Here is a 27,326-nt window from a genome sequence, read left to right on the forward strand (position 1 = left end):
CTCAGTGAACACTTACCAAAGCAAGCAGACAAAAATCCTGAACCTTGCTGGAAGACCAGACACTGCCCAATGACCTGGCCCTCCAGCAATGGAAAAGGCCATCCATCAAAAGGACACTCAAGTCCATCTGGAGGTGATGACATATGTTCAGAAAGAGCAGGGCTCAATTTTACTGCCTCTGGGGCACATTCAGGGAGCTGGGAGAAGCCTTGAAGGTCAGGCTTTATCAATGTGTGAACAGCCTCTGCATCATGCCCACTTCACTCCAACAATTCATTTCTCTTGTTTTCCTTCAAGATTGCTAGCACAGAAACCCCAGCTCTCTCCTCCATAATTTCATTTGTCCTTTGTTTTTTGGACATGCTTTCCATTTGAAAGACTCATATTCAAAACTAGAGAAAATTTACAGACTAGCAATGCAACATGGAAGACAAGGCATCTAGAAAAATGAGGGGAGAAAACATTTGAATTCATGACTACTTGACAGTGGAATAAGTCTCACTGAATTTTGCACCAAGCATAATTGCAAATATCTCTGTTTGTATTTTTAAGGGAATGTCCAATAATGCACCAAAACAGCTTAAAATAAAAAAGTAAAACAAAACCAAAAAAATCCAAAACCAAAGCCCATCAACTTAAATTTTAGGTCTGAAGGAACTTCTGATCAAAATGAGCATTGGAGACATTTTATTATGGTACTTCTGAAAATGATTCCATAATAACTTTGAAAAGCAAGTACACTTTATTGAAAAAAAAATACCAAAAAGCTGTGAAAAAAAATTAGACATTCAAACTTTACCCTCTGACTCCTGGAAATAATATTCTGTCTTCTGTGTAGGTGCTGCCTGTGTGGGATCATAGTAAATCAAATGCATTTGACCTAGGGAGCTCCCCATGACTGTGAGTGAATGTCAGAGCCAGGCATGCAGGATGTCTGATGCTGCAGCCCTGACTGATAACTAAGAAGTCAGATATAAATAAATCTGGAACAGTTGGGATTGACTGTTGTTTAGCACTTTCAGACAGACGTTCAGGGCAACTGGCAGGGGCTTTGAAAGCTGTTTCCTATATTAGAATTGTGACAAAAATAGAAGTGAGGCTGCATTCCCTTGTCTTCTGCTAAAATAGATCTTACTCAAAAACATTTTACAAGATTGTCAAGGCATAACTAGTCCACAGTCAGATAGAGAACAAAATCAAAATTGGAAGTCCCATGTTAATTCAACAAATAGTTACTTATTGAATTAATAAGAGGAAAAAAATAAAAAAGGGAAACAAGGAGATAATACTAAGAGATAATAAGGACAAGGAGAAGCTGGCTTTCTACTTTAAAAAAACCAAACTTCTAAGTGAAGGCACAATTAGAATTCACTAGCCAGAAAGACCCCAGAGATCATTAAAAATAACATAAAAAGGGAAAAGCATATATTTTAGCAACTGTCCTTAGGAATATTGCAGAGGGGTTGGGGTTTGGGTTTTTTTTTGTTGTTTTTAGGGCTGTGTGATTTGTTTTCAAATTCAAGAACAGATGCTGCATAACTGCTGACAGCAAGGCTGAGTGGTGAGAATGAACAGGAAAGAGGAAGCATGTCTGGGCTTCTCTTCTGATTTCAAGTGTCCCAAATACTGTTCACAGGGCAAGTATTTGTCACAGTGTTATTTTGCCTCCAGCAATTAAGCTTCCAAATAAATTAAATTGGCTTTTATTTGTGTGTTTTTACAGTCAAACCATATCAAAATATTTCAGGATTAGCTAGTTCACTGACTGAACAGCCCATTGTTCTGCCAAAATAATCAGTGGCCTTAATGAGCAATTAAGAGCTTCCAGGGTCAATGAGAAATGAAAATCTTTGCATGTAGACCACAATTTTCGTGTACAACTTCCTGCTACTGTTTCAGATCAGGAATGAACTCAGGAACTACATGCAAGAGGCACGTGTGAAAGAGAGCAGAACGTATTGCACAAAATCAGAGAGAGCAGGGTACAGCAGGCGCAGTTTGATTTAGCCAAGTGACCCTCCCAGAGAGATTTCCCACCAGCACCCAAAGCAGGAGTGCACAAGGCTGTGCTGCCTGATCAGAGGCTGCCCCACCCCGGGTGCCCTCTGAGCTCCAGCACCCAGGGAGCCCTGATGTGGAGCAGGACCAGAGCTCCTGGCTCACAGCTCCCACTGGAGTCACCTCCCTGCACAACACTGCACACCCACCCCAGGGACCCAATCCAAGGCACTTCCTCTCTTACTCTCCTGGATTTGGCAACGTGCAAACCACAACAAAATCAGCTATGAAATTTCTGCAGCTTGCATTCTACCTACTGCTGGTACAAATGAAGGCATAATTCAAGGGTTCAAGGTGGGCTGAAGAAGTACACACAGAAGAGTACGTTTCAATTACCAAATTGTGAATTTTTTTCCCATCAGGACAATGGCTGAAAATATGCTTGATGAAAGATAGAAAATTCACTATAGAGAATCAAAACTTTGCTTTACCACATGGCAGATGTAATTTCCTTTTACCAGAACAGCCCTCTTAAGTGCATTTTAAACCAATTACCTTTAGGTGGAAAATATGACTTGCTTTCAGCTTTGTGAGGCCAGTCCACCACAAGAGGTCCAAACCTACGAAAGCTGGCAGTGATCTCATCTACAAAAAAACGAATGAGGCACCTTAGAGAGAACATAAAAACTGACAATGGCAAGGTAAAAAGGTCTTACTTAAAATCAAAACAAAACAAGAACAGTGAAAACTGCCATGATGTCCATAGCAAATGCCTAACTATTATTTCATCTCTGTGCTGTACATCGCTGCTTAAAAAAGTGATTTTACATTCCCCTAGTGGAAGTCTGCAGCAGGATTAAATGCAAACCTGATCTATCAGAAGTGAATATGCTTCAGCTGCGGTCTATTTCTAATTATAGCCACAAAGCAGGGTCAGATGCAGCCACATGGGACTGATGGAGGAGCTCCATGTCAGCACGGCTGCTCCTTGCAGCCTGCCCTAGAAAGAGGCTGCAGCAGGTCATGCCACTGTGGGCATTTCACCTTCCTCAGGCCCTTTAGGAAATCTGCCTTGAATTACCAAGTTTTTTCTTCACTTTTTAAGCATCAACTTGGAACCACCATGTAACACACATTAAGAGCTATCCTATAGGACGATTTTGTTTTATATGCAAATCCTTCAGAAAAAAGTATTTAAACTTCTTTTTGAAAAAAGTCTTATTTTCTCAATACAATTTTAAACGTACTTTAAAGAAAGAATTAGTTTAATGTGATCTTAGGTGGATCAGAACAAGCCATCAGGAGAAAAGGCAGTGGGGTTTTACAGTTTCTGGATTGCTGTTTGAGATGTGTCCAGTTTCACTGACCCCATGAATTGCATGCCAGAATTTCAAGCATCTGGAGACAGAACACACAGGTTGTGTACCTGAAGAGCTGAAGAGTAAAGGGTTACTGAAGGAGACCTCTCAGGAAAGTGGGTGACAGCTCCCAGGTCACCCTGCTACTCCCTCACAGGACAGACTGGGCACGTGTTTTGACTCTGAGTGTCCCAGCAATGTGTACATCAGCCGTCCCTGTTGGGTGCTGCATCTTACAGCTGCAAATCCAGATTACCCACCAGACCCCATACAACAGCCCTGCAACTCTTGGTGTGACATGGGAACTGCACTTGAGGTGCTTGTAAACAGACTGGCAACTCATGCTATTTCTTCATTAAAACTGTTCATGGTTTAGGCTTCAGATTAGTAGATAAGAGATCTCCCTCATTTCATTACAGGGCATCCTCAAATTCCCTGTGTATGCCCATTGAAGCTAGACAGTGGTGGATTCCAGCTATATTCCAGCCATGAAAAATACACCAAAAACTGTGATGATTTTAGTTTGGGAGTAAGAGTTTGTGGGGACACATGCAAGTAGAGCAGATAATGATTGAGAAAAACTCTGACCATCCTTGCTGGGTAGGTCATTACTTTGAAACCATATTATTACCCTATATTTATCATCTGAACCCAAGATACGTGCTGGGTATAAGAGCTGATTATTTAAAGCCCACAGTATTTTGGAAAGGACTGCATTAACAAAGTCTTTAGAGTCAACCACATCCAAGAATAGGAAAAGACTACAGAGGAGAGACAGTACCCACTAAGTTCCCTTTTTCAGCTTTCCCACTTGGCAGTCGTGGGAAGACATGCAGATCAGAAGACCTGCCAGGCAGTGCAAGAACGCCAGGTAAACGCTCGGGTGTTGCAGGGGTGGCAGGGAGTGTTTGTTCTAAGCACCGCCACAAGCACTACAAGAGACACACCTGGAAAATTCATTTGCCTCTATGAAAATATCATCACCTATTTAATAATAATTATAAGAAAGGCAACTCCCACATGTCAGCATGCAAGTGATTCACAGTACCTTCATCAATGTCAGGAGGGAGCCCTCCAACAAACACCTTCCTAGAGTAGCGTTCCACTCGTTCCCCGTTTTGGCAGCGTGTCGGAGAGCTGAGGCCCGAGGACAATGACTGATCCCCATGGCTGTCATCTAGGAAGCCATCCTCAAAAGGAAACAGTGAAGACCGACCTGGAACAGATTTTGTAGGATCTACAGTTAATGCTATTTCCTGGAGAAGGAAATATTTCAGTAAAAAACTTTCCCTTTTGCTGTTTTGCTTTAACGGAACTTGCACTAAAGGACTAGGTGGTCCAGTTTTCCAATTCATGTTCATTAGTATTGTTTCCATTTTTCCAAGAGTGTGTTACCCTTACAAGACAATAAACCTAATTTAGCTTTAAAACAAACCCTCGTGAATGGACAGAAATGAAAAACAAGTTATCTGATGAAATTATGTGTCACAGCTATAGAAATAACCTTTGCAAGATTTACATTTCAAACCAGTTAGAGATTTACACCTTCCGTAACAGATCGTGAAGGAATGATCTCAAGATCCCTCAAGCCACTGCACTGCAGAGCAGGACAGTCCTCTGAGTGCTGTACAGGATCCTGACAGCAAGGGCTGCAGCACTTCCACCTCCAGGGAACACAGGCCCACGCTGAGTAGGGGGCAAACAGCAAAATAAACATGGAAAAGCTTTGGATTGTGGATACTAAACAGGAAGTGAAGAGAGTCAGTGAACAAGAAAAAAAATCTTGTTAAATAAACCACAAAGAACTTGCACTTGAAGGAAAACAGTGTTAGCTAGAACAGCCTGTCAGCCTGTTTGTCACTGAGTTAAAAAAAACATCCTTTCAGTCATGAACAGGCAAAATCAACATTAATGGCTCCTACTCAATTTGTTAATGAAAAGTAAAGAATTTATTTGTAACCATCTGATGCAATAGCAACTTGTTTCTATTACTAACAAAGAATACACATATTATCTTAAGAACAGATATATTAACAAGGAAGAGAAAAAATATTCTAAGACTGCATATAAGCAACACTTGCCAGCTTTGGAATTTAACAATATACCTGAGTAAACACATCCTGCAATATAGAGAGATGCATAAATAAGAACCACATCTCAACTCTGAAAAGGCCACTTGTCCCCTCATATCAAGGAGGATTTCTCCCAGGGATGGAATTATAATTAATTGATACAAACAGTTTATAGGAGAGTTGATTACAAGTATAAATGTATTTATACTTTTGTAAGTGCACATAATTAAATTCAAAGGTAATGAATCACATGAAATTGACACAGCAAGACCTACAGTTTAATACCACACTGGTATTAACAGCACAGGAAGTGAAGGAAATAAAAACAGGGGCAAGGTGAAAAATCAAGACAGAGGGACAGCAGTCAGAAAAACATATACACTGAAAATATCAGTAATTGTCTCCAGTAGCAAAAGACAGATTAAAAAAAGAAACAGTAATCCTGTGTAGGAAAAACAAGCTAATAAAGTCAGGAAAGTCACTGACACACAACATCAGCCTGATTTTTAATTACAAACATCAGGCACCAGAAAAATATATTAAAAATAATATATTGAATGTTAAACAATGGAAGAGATTACAGACACAAAAATCCACTGAAGTAAAAATCCTACCATGCATTTACACACCAACATAAAAAAATAGGGTAAATGCCACAATCAGAGAAGGACGTAGAGCTGCTACCTTTCAAAGACTTGTTGTCAGAAATGGCGGGTTCAGAGCATAAAACACAAAAGACTTTTGATGAATATTCCATTAATGGACAAACACGTCATGCATATGTATAAACATATGCATTTCAAAATAAAAGAGAACATTTGCATGAGAGAAAAAAAGAAGAATACTACAACTGTGTAAAAATATCAATTCAGAACACTCATTGAAAAGCTGGAAATCTGAAAATATCTCAGAGATTGACATTACTGGAGAGATAATTCATCTTTTAATTCCTGCCCATGAACCTACTTTCTTGTAAAAAAGTAAACAAACAAGTAACATGAGCCATTAGTGGAAGATGACATATCAAATTAATAACAAGGTGTTCAACCAAAATACAGATCTGCAGAGGAGACTGAGTTGTGAAGGAAATAAAAATTCACAGCAATTTAGAAAGCAAGGTATCACCTCTAAGCACCATGCCAGACACTTGGCAGTCTACAGGCACCACACTCACCTCAAATAAATGCAAATGATGTTCTATAAGTTTATAGCTAAGTGAAGTGTAGAGCTGAATGTAAGAATACATTTAAAATAATGGAAAGCATACAGACAAGGGAACAGGGAATGACTGTTCACACTCTTCTCCAGTAAGGGAAAAATGAACTGCACTGAACACAATCAGTACATGCCAAGGCTGAAAGCAAAGCAAACTTTGGAAACCCTTGCTACAGACTTTTTGGGATGTTTAAAAATTTATGTAGGCTTAGAAAAGGGAATGAGTAAGAACAGGAGAAAAATGCAATCTAAGGCAATAAATATTAAAACATCACCTCAAGAGACTCCCTGGGCAAATTTCTGGGAGAACAGTATGGGAAAGCATCACTAAATGCACTTTTTTTGTAACATATTCCTGTACCCCTCCCTGGGCATCTCTGAGTTGTCAGTGTAGCAAAATAGTTTGGGCTGATTTCCCACAGCGGTGCTTAAATCTGTACCTGAAAAACTGGTTGTAAAAGTTAAAAAACAAGGTACCAAGAACATGACTCAACAGCTCAAAGCATGATACCTACAAAGAAATGCTCATCTCTTTTCCCAAAGGAAAGAGAGAATCAAGTAGGGAACTGAGAGTTTATGGCAAGCCTCAAGAAATGTCTGACAAAACTTCTTCTCATTGCAGAGGCTTAGTCACAGTGACAGAATCAAACACTAATTAAAATAGCCAAGTATAACAAACATAAAATGAGTCCTTGCACAGACTTGCCTGTGGTTACTCTGCATATTATCCCAATGCAAATGTTAAAAGCAATAATAGAGAGTGATATATGAGAATATTTGATAACCAACACATTTTTTAAAACACTGTTGTAGAATTTCATGCTTAAGGAAGCTCAAAACCAACATTATAAAAGTCAAGGTAATGATAAAGCATGAACACCACAGACTTTAATATGAATGAGGCAAGTCAAAATCCCTAACATTAATGACAACAAACACACACACAAATCTACTTGTTAGTATGGAAAAGCCTGCATTTCACACAGGAAACAAGTCTTGTGGAATGAAACATGCTTCTTGGTAGTGAGAAAATAAATCTGAAAAGCCAGCACATTCAGAACTTGTTTGCCCTGTTTTGTCTTCACTAATATTTATATAAAACAGCCTAAATTATATTCATCACAATTACTTCTGCATTATTGTATTTTGCTTCTACAAGTAAACAGGAGTTGCCAGTAATTCATAGTATCCTACTGATTCTTACCTCCTTTCCTACTTTGGTGCATTTGATCAATCTGAAAACACCTGCCACAATCTTAAAATTAAATTAAACAGTGTTCATGTTCACAGAGAGTAAGTTTGTGAGGAAAATCTGAATCTTTTGTTTCAGATTAAGCTATTGAATGAACACTAAAATGTGTCAGCTTTGAACAAAATCAGAGCAAATTCTGTATTACAAACCATGTTAGAATGGCATGTACAGCCCACCACCTCAACCCATACAAATGACAAAAGCCCTCAGACGTACTGGTTTGTGTGATGCATGCATCTGTCTCTAAGGGGATGCAAATTCTACATTTGGAAAAGGGGGCAATGTCACCTGCCTAGCTGGCAGAGAACTTCAGGAAGGGAAGATAAAATTAAGTTTAATGCTAAAGTACCCCTTGCAGATGGCACTGCCTAAATGTAATTGTTAAAAGCTGCCATTTTCACTGTTATTTTCTCAATAACAACCAGTCTGTGTAAGCTCCAGCACAGGACAGAAATGTAAGCTGCATTAGTGGCTTGCTCAGTACAGCTGTTGGACTTGCTATTGTCCTTGTTCCTTCATCTCTCAGAACAAACTGATACATAGCACTGTACATTTATAAAATATTTTCAGTTTGCTTTTATGTTTTAAGGGTTGTCTGTGCTGAAATACTGTTAAAATGTGCTCAAATACTGTATCTTTTAAAAATGATTATCAATATTCACTGCTGAGGACAGTTACTAGCATTGGTATTCACATATGTTCTGAGGCAATTCAATGTAATGAAGTCTAATATTCAGAAAAAGCTGTTTAATGTAAGAAAAAAAGTCATTTTTGAATGTTCAATGCAGCAGTTAAACATTGGACTCCTACAAAACCAACAAACACCAAACATAAACCCAAACCCAATCTTTTTTTGGAACACTGCATTTCAAGTCACAAATACATGTCATGAGAATCTTTACATTCAGCCATCCTCCAGTTCTCTAGTAATAGCAACACTTGAAGTTATCAGCTCAGGATCATCACTGCTTTAAGATGCTGTTAAAGGGGAGCTGTTTTGCAAAGGAAGAATGTGAGATTGATTTATACAAAGCAATTGATCAACTACATATTGTTAAAATTGGTAGCATCATCTTACCACAAGAAAACTAAATATTTATTTCTCCCACTATTCAGCAAACAAAACATTTAGTAAATACTTTTACCTCTTCTCCGCCCATAGCTCCTGGCTGCATGTAAACACAGAAGAAAATTGTGGGTACAGCTGTCATTAGATTTAGCTCCAAAAGCAATGAGAATGTAGCTTCTACCTCTTCTCTTTTTCCCCTCCCACCATAAAGAAGGAAAAGACATTTAAAAGTGCAGGATGAAATTCAAACAATCCAAGACAAGAAAAAAAGTTGAAGATGATACAGCCAGGGAAGAAAAAAAAAAAAAAAAAAAAAAAGAGAACATACCTGCTGTGGAAGGTTTCTACATAGCAAAGGGCAAAGGTATTTAAAAAATCAGGCATATAGGACAGTATTATAAAATAATAATTTAGGATTATGGTTTTAAGTGGCAATAAACATCATCAACAGTAATTCTACTTAAAAGAACCAGCTTTGCATTTTATTAAATAGTTGTGGAAAACATATTTCCCAATTATGTTTCAATTTAAATAATTAACCATATGTAAATTCTAAAATCCTACTAAAACAATATGAACTCAATAGCCAGTACCTTCCTATGAATCAAACTAGATTGACAAAATGCTTTCATAACTACCAGAATAAACACAGCGTTTCAATGAGACATGCATCAATGGCAAATCCACAACGTTGGACAACTTTACAACTGTATTTTGTGATGTAGTAGCAAATGCAAAACCCAGAATTTTTGATCTGAAGTTTTAGAAAAACAGAAAATAATCTGGAAAACACATCTTTTACACAGGATCACTGATGGATCACAAAGCCATCCATCCTGCCAAGGCAATCAAACATGGAAGGCCGGGGATCAAGGGGTTTTCCAACAGAAGCGAGCTTAGGTAAGAGGCAGCAGAGCTTTGTTTTGTTTCCTTCTCTCCTCATTGTAACACTCTCAGTGCTCCTGCTCCTTCCCAACCCCAGCTCTTATTTCTGAACAGTGCCTATATTTGCATTTACACACAGTCTTTAAGTCCATAAAAGTTACTGAAACTCCCTGAAGGTATATTTGCCTGTAAATTCCAGGGGCAAAATAGTGCAATTCACTTAAACAGGAAGACAAGCAAATTAGTTTTTGCTGATTTAAAAACACTGTATCATATTTAAATACTTCAAGAAGGCAGGGTTTCACCCTTATTGATTATATTTTGTATACATATACACACAATTTGAAAATTATCTCAGTTGTAACTAGTATTTATATTAAAATGTTAATTTTTTCCAAGAAGCTGAGTTATTCAGCATGACAACTTCAGAATGTCAATGCACATTTTATTATGTTGCTTTCTTAGGATGTGAAGTTTGAATGTGTCATTTGAGACAAGTTAAATAAAAAATACCCATCTTGCTCACAAGTCAAAATTAACAGCACAACAGATTAAATAGCAGGAATAGTTCATCAGGTGAATTTCATAATGCCTCCAGTAAATACTTTAGAAAGCAAACAATTTGGAAATTATTCTTGAATGAGGACAGGTGCAAGAAAATAAGAGTACTGCACTATTACAAACAATGAAATTACCAGAGCTATGTTCATGAAGTTACTTTCTCTTTTTGTCCAACAGAAGACAAAAAGCAACTCCTTAAACTGTACCCCCACTAATGCCTCTGCTCCCCGTGTACTGTTTTGGTGCCACATATAAATGTCCTTTTGCACAGAAAACCATCTCCTGGAATGCTTCTAAATTGAACACAAATGATTCCTTCCTAGGTACGTTCTGGATCATTAATATTAAGGCAAAGCCAGGTGCTTTAGGAGGGGATGAGCACATTTCCCCATGTAAACAGTGCCGGATGGATTGTGCAGCAGGATCACCCCTGCCTTGGTGTTTGTCCATCCTTAGCAACGTTCTGCAAGTGTCAGGTACAAAGTTACAGAACTGCTGTGTCCCAAATTGCATGGCCTCAAATGCAAAGGAACAACAGATTCTTTTTCAACCACTGATAACTCTCCTGAAACTATTAACTCCCCTCCTCCCAGAAGCGAATCCTATTTTTATGAACATGAAACTCTATCATGAAGGACAGAACTTTAAGCTTTTAACAAACCAGCACAAGAAACTCCCCAAACCTCAAATCTTGTAATGCAATCAAGGAAACTCAGTGTTAATGCTTTGGAATTCCCCAAAGCCTGCAGCTAAGATTGCCCATTGTTGCAGTAAATCAAAACTCACTCAAATTTTAACTGCATCTCAAGGCTACATGAAACTGATGAAAAAGAGCTTTTCTGGGATTTTTTTTACTCTTTTATTATAATGTGGGACTGAAACTGCACCTTGTATTTGTATCAAATAATTAGCAGTCCTAGGAAACAATAAATTTGTGAATCCATAAAATATTAACTCAAAAGGACTAGATCTACATGCTCTCCATATCATAATTTAAAATTAATTTGATCATGCAATTTCAAATTTAGGAATAGGCAACAACATTTATTTGTATTATCATATTTTATGGAAGACTTAATAGGGAGTATTTTCAGATTTTTAAGAACATTATTTCTTCACTTCTGGTACTTATCTTGTTCATGCAGTTATGTGGCCACAATATCAAAGATACACACTTCAAAGAAATCTTGAAGACACATGTTAAATTGATGTAAAATAGCATTACCTCTATGAAAAAAAAGAGTTCAGCATTTTCAGACTAGAAGTTTTGGAGCTATACTGGCTAAAGGAAAGTTTATTTGACAAGACTGGGAGCCTCCTTGATTTATAAGGTACCAGAATCTTATTTCTAGCTTGGAACACTCATTTGTATTCTTGAAGCAGTCAGCAGTTCAGAACAATACTTGCTTTAGGACATTATGAGTTATGCAATGATTTTCTAAGATCAGAAAGGAAAATATGTCAAGCTTTTGCTTTTGAACAGAGGGTCTCTGAAGTTCTTAGGATCTGGAAGTTTACAAGTGAATTAAAATACCAGGGAAATGAATTCATGAACTGAGGGAAGGTGACACAAGCAAGTATAATTATGCAATGTGTTTTTCTGCTACAGAGGGATCATCCAGAAGAATTGCAAAGATGGACATTCATCTACAAGTGGTTCAAAAGGTGGTTCTCAACTTCCATTAATAGATCTGCACATCTGGATGTGCAGATGGGCACTACAATGATTTGGTTATATGAACCTCAACAGTCCCTTGTGGTTGATTTTTTTCCAATATTAACAATGCAAGTGTTGCAGCAACCTCCCTTCTAACATATACAACAGAATCTCATCACCAGAAAATCACAAGCTACATGAAAGCTGTATGCAGCTAAGTCCCACACACTGGGCCTCAAACACTTGATCAAACACATGAACTGCATTCAACATCCAAAACCAGCTTAGGTGTCCTTTCCTGAGGCATACAAGCAGCCAAGCAACTATAAACCTTCCCAAGAAGGAAGGTTTATCTATTTTCATCTTCTCATTTTGGTTTAAAAAATCTGTTACCAATAAAACTCACATTTTTAACAGCCAGGCTGCTTCATCTCTTCTAGCATCATATATAATGCTCTTGGAGTAGCCTGGCAAATCTTAAAATTCAGAGGAAACAGATGGCACTAACCCACAATAGAGACAATCACAAAGATGAAAGGAAAGCACATTGGTGAGGTGGTGAGGCAGGAAAAGCAGTGGGGAAAACAAACAAACAAACAAGAAGGCATTAAAGAGCTACCAAGATGGATTAAAAGGAAGACAACAAATCTTCCTCTGCTAGAAAAAGCCTTTATCAGCCACTGATAAGAGATACTGCCTTCAGTTAACAGCCAGACTCTGGAAGTGCAGATGCCAATACAAAAAACTGAAAGGAAGAAAGAAGAAAAAGCATGTACTTACTATTGCTCCCCTGCTTCCCCTTTACCCCTTTAAAAATTTAAATAGGTATAGAAGGGACTTTGAGATGTCAGCAAGCCCACCTCACAGCCTCCAAGGCAGCCTCAATACCAAATGCTTGCACAGCTGCATCTGGAAAACCTCACAAGGTGATGAGCAAAGTGACAGCTCCCGCACTCTGGGGCTCCTCTGAACCCCACTGCCTTTGCTAGCTCACACTTCACATCAGACATGTTTTCCCTCCACTTATATTCACTCAGAGCTCTTCACAACTAAATCAGGACTAGTTTTGCAAACCTTGTAAGTTTTCTCAGTGTTTTTTATTCCTTTCTGTTATTCTATATATGCCATTAAGATGGTGACACATTAGTAACCCAAACTGGCAACTGGACTAAAGAGCTCAGCAAATTCCTACAGGCAAGAATGGAACTATTAGATGAGATTGATGCCTCTTGGAATTTAGTCACACATTTGCCCAGAATATTACCACTACAAGAAGAAAGCTTTTATTGGCTGTTAAACTGCCAACCCAAGATCTTGCAAGACAAAAGTAATTCAAGAAGCTTTCAATTTGGAGCAGTTTATTTTAAGGTATAACGGTAGCACTGGCAAAACTTTCAAATATAAAATGCTACCTCAGCAAGTCTTACATCTAAACACTATATGTGTTTGAAAACAGCACATCAGGAAGAGCTAAGTACAATAGCTCTTAAGGAGACAAGCAATTTTAAAAACAACAGAAACATGAAAATAAAAAATGAAATGATTCTGTTGGCATTACATTTCCTGTCATGGCATGACAACTTCCCCACATAAATAGGATTAACAAAACAAAACCAAAATCTCAACACAGACATCTAAAAAAGTGCCCCAAATCCTTTCCTTAATGTCTTTTTCAAATTATTTTACTCTGAATAAATAGAACTAAATTACACTAATGAAAAGAAAAGACAGTCATATGGAGAGCAAATAGTACCAGACCTCACAGATGACACATTTTTATATGAGACAAGAATGAACAGTGGAAGCAGATGGAACATTTGTAGCCCAACAGGACTGCAAAGTCACTGTGCAGAGGAGCTTTACAAAAAACAATATTCCAGCATTTCACAAAGGGGTTTCATTTAACTACCTTTAGACTACATTTATTTTACAGAAAATTGTTGGGGATCCCAGCACAACACTTCAGTGCTTCTTTATAGAGATCCCACACCCTCATTTATTCCCATGTTCCTTTTTCCCCTGCCACACTTCTCTCCCACTGAAGTCACTGAGGCTTTCAGGAGTTCCCAAGAAGCCCTGAAGACAGCTCACCACCTGCCATGTAGCTGACTGTGCATCCATGCTGTTCACTCAGCCCTGGTTCTCAGCTAATCAGAAAGGAGCACATATTCAAGAGAAGCAGAGGCTGCAGAAATGTGTGGCTACAAATGGTACTGGATATTAGCAAGAGAAAGGACGGAGGACACCTTTGAGTTAAATTTATGCCACACTTCCCCTACAAATTACAGTATCCATTATTTAATAAGGTGCTGTAGATGGAAGTTTATAAAAAGTCTTGCACTGTTTAGCCCAGTATGAACTAAAAAAATTACCTTATGTCACTAATTGATTCTAAATACTATTTCGATTTGAGAAATTCCATTTAGATCTAGTACAGACAAAAGCTATACCCTTTTCCCTTCAAAAATGCTTCCAATCTAATATTTGCATCTTCCTTTTGTTTAGCTGTTCTTTAGGACTGTGCTTGGATCTCTCTGAATATTTGAACATTGCATTCTTCTGCAGAAGGCCAATTCTGAACTTCCAGAGCATTTATAATATAAACATGTTTATACACATGTTCAACTCTGTATGTACACAAGCATAATGCCACTAATGACACTAAGAGATTCATAACAATTATGCATTTAAAAGTAATCTCTTTTACCCCATGAATTTCATAATTTCAGAACTCAGAGTTTTCAGCTGCTGAAGATTTAGCCTTGCACAATGAGCAGAAGGGTGGTGGCACATCCCCCTGTGCTGCCAGCTGAGCAACACCTCACAGCAAACAGTGCCCTCCAACACCCACAGACTGCAGCTCAAGGCAGGCAGGCAGGAAAATGCCCAGCTTCCAGGGGCTGGGATGAGCAAACAGGAATAACAGCTGAAGCACAGGCAGAAGTGCTGCCACAGAGCACGAGGAGCTGGAGACAAACATCCCCCAAAATCTTCCCCTCTCCCTACAGCATGTGAAGTTTTGCATTGCTCTTGGCATGAGCACATGTTCTATTCCACCTTCAAAAGATTGCCTACATTGTCAGTGGGAAATTGAGCTCTGAGTAATAAATCTTAAAGATTATTACTATGTCTTCACAGGAAAAGAGAAAAATGCTTATGAAGCAATGCATTTAAATAGAATGTGAAGGTTGGATTTGCAGACTCAGCAGAGAATGTTTGGTTTCACAGAAATTAAACATAGATACGACAAGTATTATGATTTAAAGACATTACATAAGTTTTCAAAACTATTCCAAAAAAATACTGTGATGAAGTATCTCTTGGGAATTTTTATTTTACTTATTTAATTTTTTTAACCCAAATCACAGCCATTCCAGCACATAAAAGAATGTTTCTTCTTGAACTAAATTTTCCTTGGTATATTTCCCCATTACAGGGAAAAGGTAATGAATGACATGGGAATTACCTAGTTCTAAATTTTTCAAGTTTAGCTACATACAAAAAAGGATTTCAATCACAGAAAGTAATTTTTAAGCTTGTGTACTTGAATATTGGCTTTTATTCTCAGCTCTTCAAAGATTTAAGAGTAAAACCCAACAGGTTTCACAGTACAATAATTCTAGCTAAGGGCTCTGATTGATGGCCAAAAATGGTGTGGCCTTGCCTAGTAGAGAAAGGAAGGGAAAAGAGTCACAGAAGAGGAAAAATATATGGGAACTTACTCAGGCGGGGGTGTTGTGCTTCATTTCATTTTGCATAAATTGCATATTTATGATTCCACGCTTATTTAAGTCTTTAAACAGTTAATATTTGAATAAACCAATCATATTTTAAATAGTGCAAATGCATACATATATATATAGTTTTGGTCCCTCAGTTAGCTATCCTGATATGTTCACCATGCAACAGGACTATAGCTACAAAAGATGATTGTTTTTTATAAACTATTAAGAGTATATAGTTGTTGTAAAAAGGTCAAAGAAATTGGACAGGAAAATAGCTTTTTTCATTATTTTCATCAAAAAGGAATCAGAATAAAACACAACATTCATTTAAGATAAAAGCAAGTTATTCCAAAATAGTATAACTTGTTTCAGTTTTTCATTCCCATCTTTCAAAAATCTCTGTTAGACTTTGTAAGAAATGCTACCATGTATTTCATCATAACTGTCAATTTTTAAAGGTAACTCAAAATTCAATCATAGTATCCCATCTTCACAAATATATTTCTATTGCAGTTAACTTTTTGAAATGGACAAATACATTCTGAGACCAGAATTCATGTCAAACACCTGACACCTGAACTGTGTAGACCTTATTTACACCGAGAGGCATGAACAGCTTCCTCCTTTAATAACCTCTTTAATTAAACAAAACGTTTTTCCTAGTTAATTATATGGTTTCCCATAATTTCATGTGCCATAAGGAAATGGGGTTTATATTCTAACTGTGACAACAAAAACTCCCCAAAGTATCACCTCACCATTAACTGTGTAAAACTAAGAAGAGGACAAGCAAAGTCCCAGTTTTCAAAAGCTGGCCTTTAAAGCCAAATGTTAAACACCTTGCATCTTATCTATTACAAATTTTGGTTCTTCACATCTATGAATTATTCTTTGCTTGTTACTACACAAAAGAACCCTGCAGTTTTCAGCTATACACAGTCTAACCTACATAGACAGTGCAAAGGCAAAACATTTTAGAGAAGTTCGTAAGTAATCCTAAAATGTTTAACTCAACACTGTAAACAAAAATGGACATTTTGAAAGAGTCAGCATTTCTCAGGATTAGACAGACAAATATCTGCTTTGATTTGCAGAGTTCAGTTCAGCATTCTGCTGGTGCTGCCTCACACCCTGTCCCCCACCTTCCCCACACAGGAACTCTTCCACATCCATTCTGCCAGGTTTTTTGAGTCCATATGATCATGACTGGACTTTCAATCTTACTTTTATTTCCTGACAGAAAAAAAAGCAATAATCTCTCAGTGAAGTGCAGTTTTCCTCATTATTTAGATGTCTAAACATTCTCCCAATTCCCATCTACATAATGGAAACCAACAAGGCAAACACCATCAGTCCATGTAATTGTATGCAAAACTTGTAACAGCTCATCCCAACAGGAAGAAATATGTCTGGAGAGATATCAGAAATCAAAATAACAGCTTTAACACACATACACACCCACAAAAGAGGGAACAAGAGAGACTGTTCTGTAATATTCTCCATAGCAGGCATTATGAAGCTTGCAGTGAAACACATAAAGCCATTACCAAGTTAATATAAAGAACAGAGGTGATTGACTTATGAAAAACATTCTCAGAGAGTGAACATGAACTTCTATGCAAACATTACACATATTTATGTCTGACTGTACAGCTACACACACAGTAGATGTAAGAAATAATATTCTACATGGCAATATAAACCACTAGACATCAACTACTTACTGTTAAGAGCCATAATATTGTCTGTTCCTGGATGATGGAAGTTTATTCCCATACGCCCTGCAATGTAAGTAAAAGCTATTTTCAATGTTTTTATTTCAAAACTGAATTAAATTCATTAATATGAAAAATTTCTAAAGGGAATGAACAGTCAGGGTAGCTGAATCTTCCACCGATTGGAGACAACTTCCCAAGAATACACATTTAAAATATTTAACACCACAGTACCTTCAGTATTATGTACTTAAAACATAAACAACTAAACAATTATTTTAATACATTCCTTTACTTTGCACTAAGGAAGCATTATGCTTACCCTTTCAAAACAAGGCCTCGAGTTCAGCCTTGCTGCAGTTACATCATTTATAGCTGGCTTCCAATAACGAGTACAGCATTACAAAACTCCACTTAATTGGTAAAAATAAATCATTCTCTTTCATACTAGATGCAGCACCTTTAGCTTTCAAGTTAACAGACAGTTGGAGAGGGAGTTCTTTCCCTGGTTTTGCATTCTTCCCTAAGACTCTCCCATCACCTTTAGTGCTGTTCAGATTTATTTTGGACGCTTTTTAACTCAGCTGAAGTATTAAACCTCATCCTGAAGACACTTTGGCATAGGCCTTTTTATATCAAACCACCCAAGAAAATCTACAAGCTGTAATTTGCATTGGTCCTTACTTGGAAAAAGATGTAAAAGGATAATTATGGTCAGGTAAAAATTTATTTCAAATAAGTATTGTAAGTTCCTGTATATAATGGAATTCCATTTCGTGGGCTTGTCCTATCTCCAGGTCTGTGGCTAACTTTGGGAGCTAAGGAAGAGGTCATTTTACATTTCTTCACTACATGGACACTCAAATATGGGTGCTCAAGATCCTTTCACCACACTGAAAACCAATATAATGGTTATGTTCCTGTACTTCTGCAAACCCAAATTTTAACAAACTCTGGCAAAGCAGAACTAAAGCCAATCCTCTCCAACATTTTTAGTTCCTATTGATAACTAAAACTTTCTATTTCCAGTCACAGAAACTGCTGTGCTGTAATGAATATTCTTTCTGAACAGATGCAGCATGAAGTTTCAATACACCTCTGAAACTAAGTCATAAGCAGGTTAAGAAAAGTAAATCAATCTTTTCTTCACATTGAAGTTTTCTCCTTCTGTTAGAAAACAATGACACCACAATAAGGCTAGGAAGCAAAGAGCACCTCCAGAAAGAAGTGAAGAACAAGGTAAATAGAATTTCCATTTTTACTTTCCAACTCCTTGAGCAAAGCTTCTTAAAGAGATGATCTTCATTAACCACTTCACATTTCCTAATTACAGACATAACTCTCCTATACATATTTTCACATTAATCTGGCACTGCAGAAACATTAAAGCTGCTATTATTTCATCTAGTATAACCTTTGCTAAAATACGTCAGCCATCTCCAGATGAACATTAATCCCCTTTTCCTTACCAGTGTATTAATGAGTGTGAGGTTACAGGTATTACTTGTAAAGAGAAAAGGTGTCTGTACTAATTTGTGCTTTAAAATTAATACTTGGAATAGAAGGAAAAAAAAACTGAAAAAATTGAGTAAAATTTGAATGCATAATGCTTGAATGGCTCCTTCTCTTTTCCTTTGCTGAAGCTGAAATTCTGCTGTTCAACCAACTTCAGAAATAGAATCTTATCTGTGACATCTGGGTTTGGTTTTTTCCTCCCTCCAGGCTGTCACTGGACCAGGTGCTGCTTGTGTGACATTTTGTCACCTGCCCTTGGCCTGCTATTTTTAAACAGTTCTTGTCAGCTATCTTTTGAGAGGAGCAGAAAATACAGAGCAGCACAAGCAGAAGGACATGTTCTCCCACTGAGCTAAGCCAGCCTGCAGGATAATTCTGTACATCTTCAGAGCTCCCTCGTGCCACTCCACAGAAACAGATTAATGGAATCCTTTCAAAACACACCTGCACTAAAAGCATTCAAAAGAGACTGGCAATATACTAGTCATGAGACAACAAATTAATTGTGAACAATTATACAGCCTTTCATATTGGTTATAATGTTTTAACATTTTGTTGCTTGAAGCAAATTATTCAATTGAAAAAAGAGGCCATCTGTAGATTACAAAACTGCTTAATTATCTAAGGAACAACAAGAGAACAGAGAAAGGAAATTAAAATTTTATAATTTAAAGGTGCAATGTAGAACTGTGAAATATAATTAAGAATATGTACTCTCAAAGACCTCTTTAGATGAAACACATAAATGAAAACTAGAAAACAACCAATTTTAGGAAAAACACATGTATGTTACCTGAACATTTACAAAATCTATGTAAGCACATATTACTAATTATAGTTATAAAACAAAATCTCTAGATAAAGGGTTCACTTCTCAAGAATATTAAGCACACTAAACAGAAATGTAGGGAAGTTAAGAGCACAGAAGTTATGGATTCCAGCAGTTCAGTGAAATCATAAATAGGAACCCTTCCAGTAACTACATCCCCAGTACTTGTGTTCAGTGTACATCTGCCATTTTCAGTCTGCCTGTCTTGGTTTCATAACTATTTACTGAGTATATTTCCAATTACATGCTTTTTTACCATACACTTAGAGCATTGCAGTTAGGCTACAACAATAATCACTCTTCCATGTCTTTTCTATTCCTAGTTTAGAAAGAAAAAATTCTAGCTGTATACTTCCTGCTCTTGAAACACTTCAGAGCATGAATGAAGGCTTGATGATTCTTGTATAGCCCAGGCTGCACTGTTGCTTACATCATTAAATTTCCTAAATTATCTCTCCTAACAACATTTGGAGAGACTTTTCTAGCTGGACTGCCTGGGTGCCCTGCTGCATGTGCAATATCATACTTGCCATGGCAGAGAGCCCAATTCCTTTTTAGAGCACATCAAGTCTGTGCATCCTCTCTTCTGCATTGTACTGGAAATGAGATAATAAATAAATTTGACTTTACCTTGTTCTTTGTAAAGGTGCATACTGATCCTGAATGAATTCTGAAATCTTTCTAACAACTTAAGGAAGGATACCCTTCCCACATATGAATCTTTCTTGATTCTTTTGCAAATAAAATTTTGAAAATTGTCTAGATAATTTTGAGTTACATGAGTTTTAAGAAATAATTTTGTTCCAAAAATAGTAAAAATTAGTATCAGAAACAGTTTTATCACTATTGCATTTCTTGTTTTATTCATTTGCTCTTCCTAAGTGCTTCATGGTATTTTAAACTTGTGTAACCCTAATCAGCACCTGGATATGAACACTCACATAGTGAAGGCCTTTTAAGATTACAGTTACCTATTTTAACCTTTCTTATGTTACAATCAACAGTCCAAGAAACAATGTTCATTGCTTATATATTGAGAAAAACTTGCACTACTATACCTCATGATTTGCCCCAGATTGACCACTTATACCAATTCAGCAATTAAAGTATTTGGCATAAGATTTGCTAGAAAATGGTAAAGTTGGTCTGCTTTTGACCTGTCCTGAACTTTCTGGGAACGAGAACTTCCTTGGAATGAGAACTTTCTCTCACATAATTGTTAAGATCACTGTTGATATCAATTACAATTTATGACTAAAGAATTCTGTGGCAAGGTCAAATGAAACTGGCAACAGGACTAGGTCTGCTCTATTTCTTTAGTAATAATATCTCTTTTATCACTCTTATCTTTTCTATCATTTCCAAGTTACTGCCAACAAAAGGCACTAAAACCCAGCAATACTTATTTGAATAGACAGGTAGCATGTGGGGAAGGGTCAAGTTTAGACACAGCAGAGTGCAAAAAAATGCAAAGCATGACCAGAATCTTACCCCAAACATGTGAAGTAAGATTATTCATCTGACTCCCATGTATTTGGGAGCCCAGACAACAGCACAACCTACAACAGCTCAGCCATGTGTGCCCCAGGGTTCACAAATGGGCACAAAGCATGAAGCACATGTGCATATACAGGAATTTTAATAGTTTTTACCTGAGTAGACCTTCAACCATTCTCTGTCCTTTTTCCCAAAACTACAGATATGTGAAGCTATGCTACATTAGCAGACATGCCCAAGACAATTTCAACACCAAGAATGTTGTAAGCAAGGGTCCACATGGAAAAATGTAAAAATAAGAGGTAGCTCTCTGAAGAAGTTTATTGACTTTATTCTCTCCTCTCTTTTTTTATGTATATTTGCCATTTGTTCACACCCATAATTTAAACACCCACACTTACAGATCTTTAAAAAAATTAAAATACTGAGCAGAACAAAAGTACTATTGTTTGCCAGAAGGGAAATATGAAGAACTATTACTGTGTTCACATGTATATACTTTAACTGTGCAAAAACATATTGTGGCAAAGTGAAGAGAAGTGTATAATTATCAGCTATGAATATCAGTAATAAAACTTCTTCCTATCACAAATATATCCTATCAGTAGGGAAAACAAACCAGCATAAAATAAAACAGCATACACATTACAGTGAAATGCAGACTTTGTAAGTAAATTACGTTGCTGCAATAAAACACAGCAGTCTTGCACATATTTAAGTAGTGCAAACATTTTTAGCTTGAAACAGCTATATTTTCAAGTTAATAGTACTTTGAAAGCAATACTTAAATTTTGCATTACTGATAAGTGGTAGACAAGTTATTTGTACACATATGCTCATTCTACATGAAGTTCTAGAACTGTATTCAAAAGAGCAATATTGGCATTTTTCACTGGTGGCTTGGGAGGACTAAAATAAAACAATATCAAAGCAGACTTTACCATTAGCAATCTATACTAAAATATACAAAACCCTCAAAACAGCAGCAAAGTGAGAAAGAAAAAAAGCAAAACAGCTTTAGGTCTCTGTGAGGCCAGTCTTCACCAGCACAATGAAAAGAGGGAAATAAAGAGAAGGAAAATTTGCTATCTCTATAATCACTTAAACCAAACAAAGCAAATAAAAAACCCCCACCACTCCTGACCAAACAGATTCAGCAGGTCAAAAACAAGGACATGCTGTTTGCCAGCAGCAAATTGGGAAGTATGACCATACTACAGATTGTTGCAAGAGGCACTTATTTAATTTTAAAAATATGAACCATCTAATGACCTTATTCTGTCCTGAAAAAAAAAATTAAAGAGGATTTTTTTTAAATAAGCAGAGTTTCAAATGGAAAAGCAACATACTCTCTTTCCTTCAAAAGGATTAGCACGAGGGGCCTAATTTTAAACACAAATACATGTGCAAACACATCTGTTGGCTCACTCTGTTTTTCATGAGCATTGAGATTTTGGGAAATGCTGGAACACTGCACTATTTTTCCTGCTGAAAGTGTTGCAAAAAGCTCCAACAGTGTAGCGCCGTTCCCAGCACTGAGATGACAACATTTGTTCTATTTGCATGACCTTTGTGTTCAGCTGCTGACTGCAAACACAAATATTATCCATTCACCTTCACTTTTCTTGGGTCATGTGGCAAACTTAGTGCTTTGCTTACAAAAAGCTTAGGAACACTTACAGCTGAACAAAATCAGGTGGTATGTACTGAAATGAATGGAAATTAAAGTGGAAAAGTGAAGGTCCATTCTGTGGAACAGAATCCAACAGTCTTAAGTTGCATATAATCTTCAAACACTTGGCTGTCAAAAATGTGAGTAATTTAAATGTAAACAAGAAATCCTAAATTTTGCTGAGTTTTCATATGACCTGATAGAGTCTTTACAAAAGTTATGAAGTAGTAATCCAGTAACTTCAGTTTTATGTTTCACAAATAAATGAGTGACATTAAGTACAGAAAATCAAGATAAAAAGTTTCCCCACAGTTGCTATTTCTGCCTGTGAACTGTTGTACATTTATATTCAACATCTTGATCTCTACTGAAATATTGTGACACAATCAACACATGCTTTGTGTATCTCTCTACAGTGTGATATCCATTGAAATTAGATCTATTATAAAGCCTACTCTTGAAATCTCCCTGTACATGTGTTGTCTCCAATTATTTATATTTGAAGCTGTGTCACACTTCTTTTAAAAAACCCACAATTTTTGTTAGGTGGAAATTTGTAAATTACAAAGTTTGCTTCTGTTCTGATTTAGAATAAATAAGCAAATATTACTGTTATCTAGTGTAACAGTAAATGTAAAAGAAATACTTTGAAGGACATGATTTCTTTCCTCAGTTTTATACTTAGTTTCATGACCTGTCAGTAGCACATGTGCAGAGCATATGATCTAACACAGCTGAAATATTTTATTTAATTATTTAAAAATAGAACAAAGGCAGCTGCTAGTTACTTCTGATCAAAATATTTTTTATAGATCAGAATACCTCTGTTTGTGTTGTAATGCAATAGTTTGACACGGATAAACATATTGCAACAGTGACATATTACACCACAGACAAGAGACACTTTTATGTAGGAAAGAAATGTTCTGGTCAGTGATAAATGGCATCTACCCATAGCCATTCTGATAATTTACTTTTGCCCTACACCTTCAGGTCAAAGCAGAATGCAAATAAAGAATGCAAACATAACCTTTCCTCATTAAAGCAAAACTGTCACTCATACTTTTGTAGTGTATAATATATTTTATTGGCCATTCAGAAAATAAATACGACTTTTCAGAAAAACATCTTTGGAGATCCTGCACATTTCTGTCCAAGAGGTCTCCTTATGACTGACATGGGGAACAGCCAGATACCCTGGGCTGTACACTGTGATTTGTCATTAACCAAATGAAGCTTAACAATTCCTTTACTCAACTTCTGCCCTCTTTTTTCCCTCCTTTTGAAAGAAGCAAAGTATTTACAAGTATTGACTGAAAGAAAGATGTTGAAGCTGGTCTTGATGGTAGAGAAAGCAGGTAGGGAAGTCTTGGGACAAACAAAAATGAGAATTCTTTTTCAATTCATTTACATTCCTTAAATCTCAAAGTATGAAAATGACAAATGACTTTTAAAGTTGCACAGTTCCCAGACTATGAGGACAGAAAGCCAGGAACATACAGAAGGGCTCCCCTATCTGGCAGGAAAAACTGAGAAAAAGAAATCAGTTTTAGAAACAAAACAAGAGCTGACACTGAGCACCTTCTCCCAAGACTGGGCTCATGATAAAATGCAACTTAGATGGATATGCTGGTAATTTAGGTCCAGAAAACTCCGAGCTAGATTTCAAATCTCTTTTACAGCAAAAATACACAAAAAGAACTGAGTGATTGAGTGACCCTGGCTGTCCTCACTGGAGAGCACCCAGCCAGCCTGCCCATCAGCCTGGCTCAATGTGGGTAACTCAGCATTGCAGGAGTGAGGGTCAGATCATTACCAATAATCTCTCAGACTGGCTCTGCTCCACACTTGAAAGCAATAAAATGGTCCCTCCCAAAAAATGCCACTTAATCACATGTCCTCTCAAGGTCAAGGGGATCATGCTTTAAAAGAAGCGATTGCTTGGGTGACCTTGAAATAAACTCAATTTCCATGGCCTACAGGACAAAGCCTGACCATACCTCAGACAGTGAAGGGTATGAAGCTTCAGCAACTACAAACAAGAGACTCTTCCTTTCTCACCTTGAGCTTCTCCACTACCTCCTCTGAACCAAACAGAGCATGAGGAACTCAGACCCCAAAACAAGAACAAAATATCCCAGAAGCATTTCAGTTTGGTCTTCCCATCAGAATCTTTTATGGTTAATCCTCCCACCCACATTCTAATCAAGAGCTCTCATTCCATACCCAAGAGAATTATTTTTTGTTCCAAGTATCTGCTGGGACATGAAGGGCACACATGCCAAGAAGGATGATGTTTCAAGCAAAGTTTCAAACTTCATATAAACTGCCTGCAATATTTTACTCATTAATACATATGCAGACAGTACTTCTAAAAATAAGTATTTGCTGGCAGCAGCAGGGTGAAATGATCCTGAAACATCGACCTGTTTCAGGCTCTGTAACATGCATTGGAGGCCTCAAGAAATATACAGTTTTTCTAGAATCAAATCTTCCTGTATTTTCAAAATCAGAGGATTTTGGTACTCACCCTTTTCATACTTTCCACTTAAAATTTGGATAGTAAATGTATGGCAAACTGACCTGTAAGTGCTGCTAACTGTGATTGTTTGAGAAAAAAGGGCTCATTTACCAAAAGAAGAACAATTTTAAGAAGTCATTTGAAAGCCATCTCATTGCTTTTATTTTATATTAGGATTTTTGTATCTACAGAAGAAATAGTGCACAAACCTAAGTGAGGACAATCAGATGCAAGAGGAAGTAAAGATTTAAAGGGAATAAGCAGTTTACTATGAAAGACAGAGTTGGTAAAATGAAGAGGAACTAGCTCAGAGGGTTGGTTAAGTTAATAATATTCCAGAAATTTCACACAAGAGACATTCACATGGGCTTGTCTACAAGGAACTGAAAAAATTAAGCTGAAGTACATAACCAATATATTAAAAAAGTTTCAAGGCGAAAATAAATGAAAATTTGGCAATGACTTAAGAGCAAGCCAAAGCAAGCAGAACTGATCACTTACTTTCTGAATGTGCTAACAGACTAAAATGTCCTGCTACTTTAAGGGGGAGAGCCAGAGGAGTGTGAAATAAATAAGAAAAAGCAAGTGAATTTATAAGACAAGAAAGTGAAATGTGAGGAAGGTGCAGAGAAGGACAGCAGCTGAAAACCTTCTGCACTTTTGTAGAGAAAAAGTAGTGGGATGTACAGGAAAACATTCAAGACCAATTTTCATAGAAAAAGAAACAGCAAAAATACAGTAAGAAAGTGATGTCAGGACTAAATCAATTTTTGCAGAAGAATGGTTTTCAGGAAAAGGATTCAGCTAAAATAGGAACACAGATCTGTTTAACACAGAGGAAAGCAACACCTCTTGCAAGGGAGAATGAACATGTCCTGTAAGAGCTGCTCCTGTGAATATTCCCAGCCACACTGCAGTGTGAAAACAGGAACAGGGAAAGGGCACTCGAGGCCAGGGCCAGGCTGGGGGCTGGCAAAGTCAGCCCTGTGCTTAGATGGAAGAGAAAAAAGAAACAGGGAAAGCAACAGTATCACTGGGGGGAAACCCATAGGCAGGGAGGTAACTAACAGAAAAACAGACTTCTCCAACAGCTGCTGAGTGGAAGTGAGCTCATTAGCAAGGGAGGAAGGCCAAAATGGGTGAGAAACACTGAATGAGAAAATGAAATAGTTAGAAAGAGCACATCCAGTCTGAGACAGAAGCCCTTATTAGAGCAAAAGTAAAGCTAACGGTCCCATTATCAAATGGAAAAGATCAATTTAAACTTTACACAATAACCAACTTCAATAATTAATATCCAGTCCAATATCTAACCCCATCTTTTTCCATACTAAGATTCATGTGGAAATTCATTCTTAAAAAATTAGTTTCTATTTGTATATGTAAATAAATACTGAAAAACCCCATAAAAATAATGAGTTTTAGCTAAATTACAACATATCTAACAAGATACAATAAATAATAAATTGTATTTACTAGCCATTTGAATTTTATTAATATGCTAATGCCAGCCACATGAAGCATATATCCAGTGGAAATGTCAATTTTGTTGAGCATGGTTTTTTAAGTTCGACTTTAACCCTTATTTCAGGAGTTTATGATCAGAATAGACATGAGACTGTATTCCCTGCCATTTCAGACAGATGAATAATGGTTAAAGACACATGAAGGCTATGGCACAGCAAATTTCAAGACAACAGGGGTAAAGAAGCCAGTTTGTTTGGCTTGTGAATAAAACCTGTATCTAGAAGATATGGCAAAAAAGGTACAGTATTTTTGACCAAG

The 27,326-nt window shown here is 37.0% G+C and overlaps 1 protein-coding gene across 8 annotated transcripts in view; it reads right to left on the reverse strand.

Moving 5' to 3' along the window:
* CPEB3 (cytoplasmic polyadenylation element binding protein 3) overlaps positions 1-27,326 on the reverse strand; it is a 78,983-nt gene that overhangs the window by 22,448 nt on the left and 29,209 nt on the right. For 6 of the 8 annotated variants that reach the window (XM_064716104.1, XM_064716097.1, XM_064716103.1 and 3 more), the window contains exons 4-7: positions 17,517-17,573; positions 9,041-9,064; positions 4,405-4,572; positions 2,554-2,643 (exon numbers count right to left, since the gene is read on the reverse strand). In XM_064716104.1, coding sequence (XP_064572174.1) covers positions 2,554-2,643; positions 4,405-4,572; positions 9,041-9,064; positions 17,517-17,573 — 339 coding nt within the window. The remainder of the gene's footprint in view (positions 1-2,553; positions 2,644-4,404; positions 4,573-9,040; positions 9,065-17,516; positions 17,574-27,326) is intronic. The other 2 variants (XM_064716105.1, XM_064716100.1) reach the window with 1 other exon arrangement.

Source organism: Zonotrichia leucophrys, chromosome 6, assembly GCF_028769735.1.
Source record: "Zonotrichia leucophrys gambelii isolate GWCS_2022_RI chromosome 6, RI_Zleu_2.0, whole genome shotgun sequence".
In the NCBI taxonomy this organism is placed as follows: Eukaryota; Metazoa; Chordata; class Aves; order Passeriformes; family Passerellidae; genus Zonotrichia; species Zonotrichia leucophrys.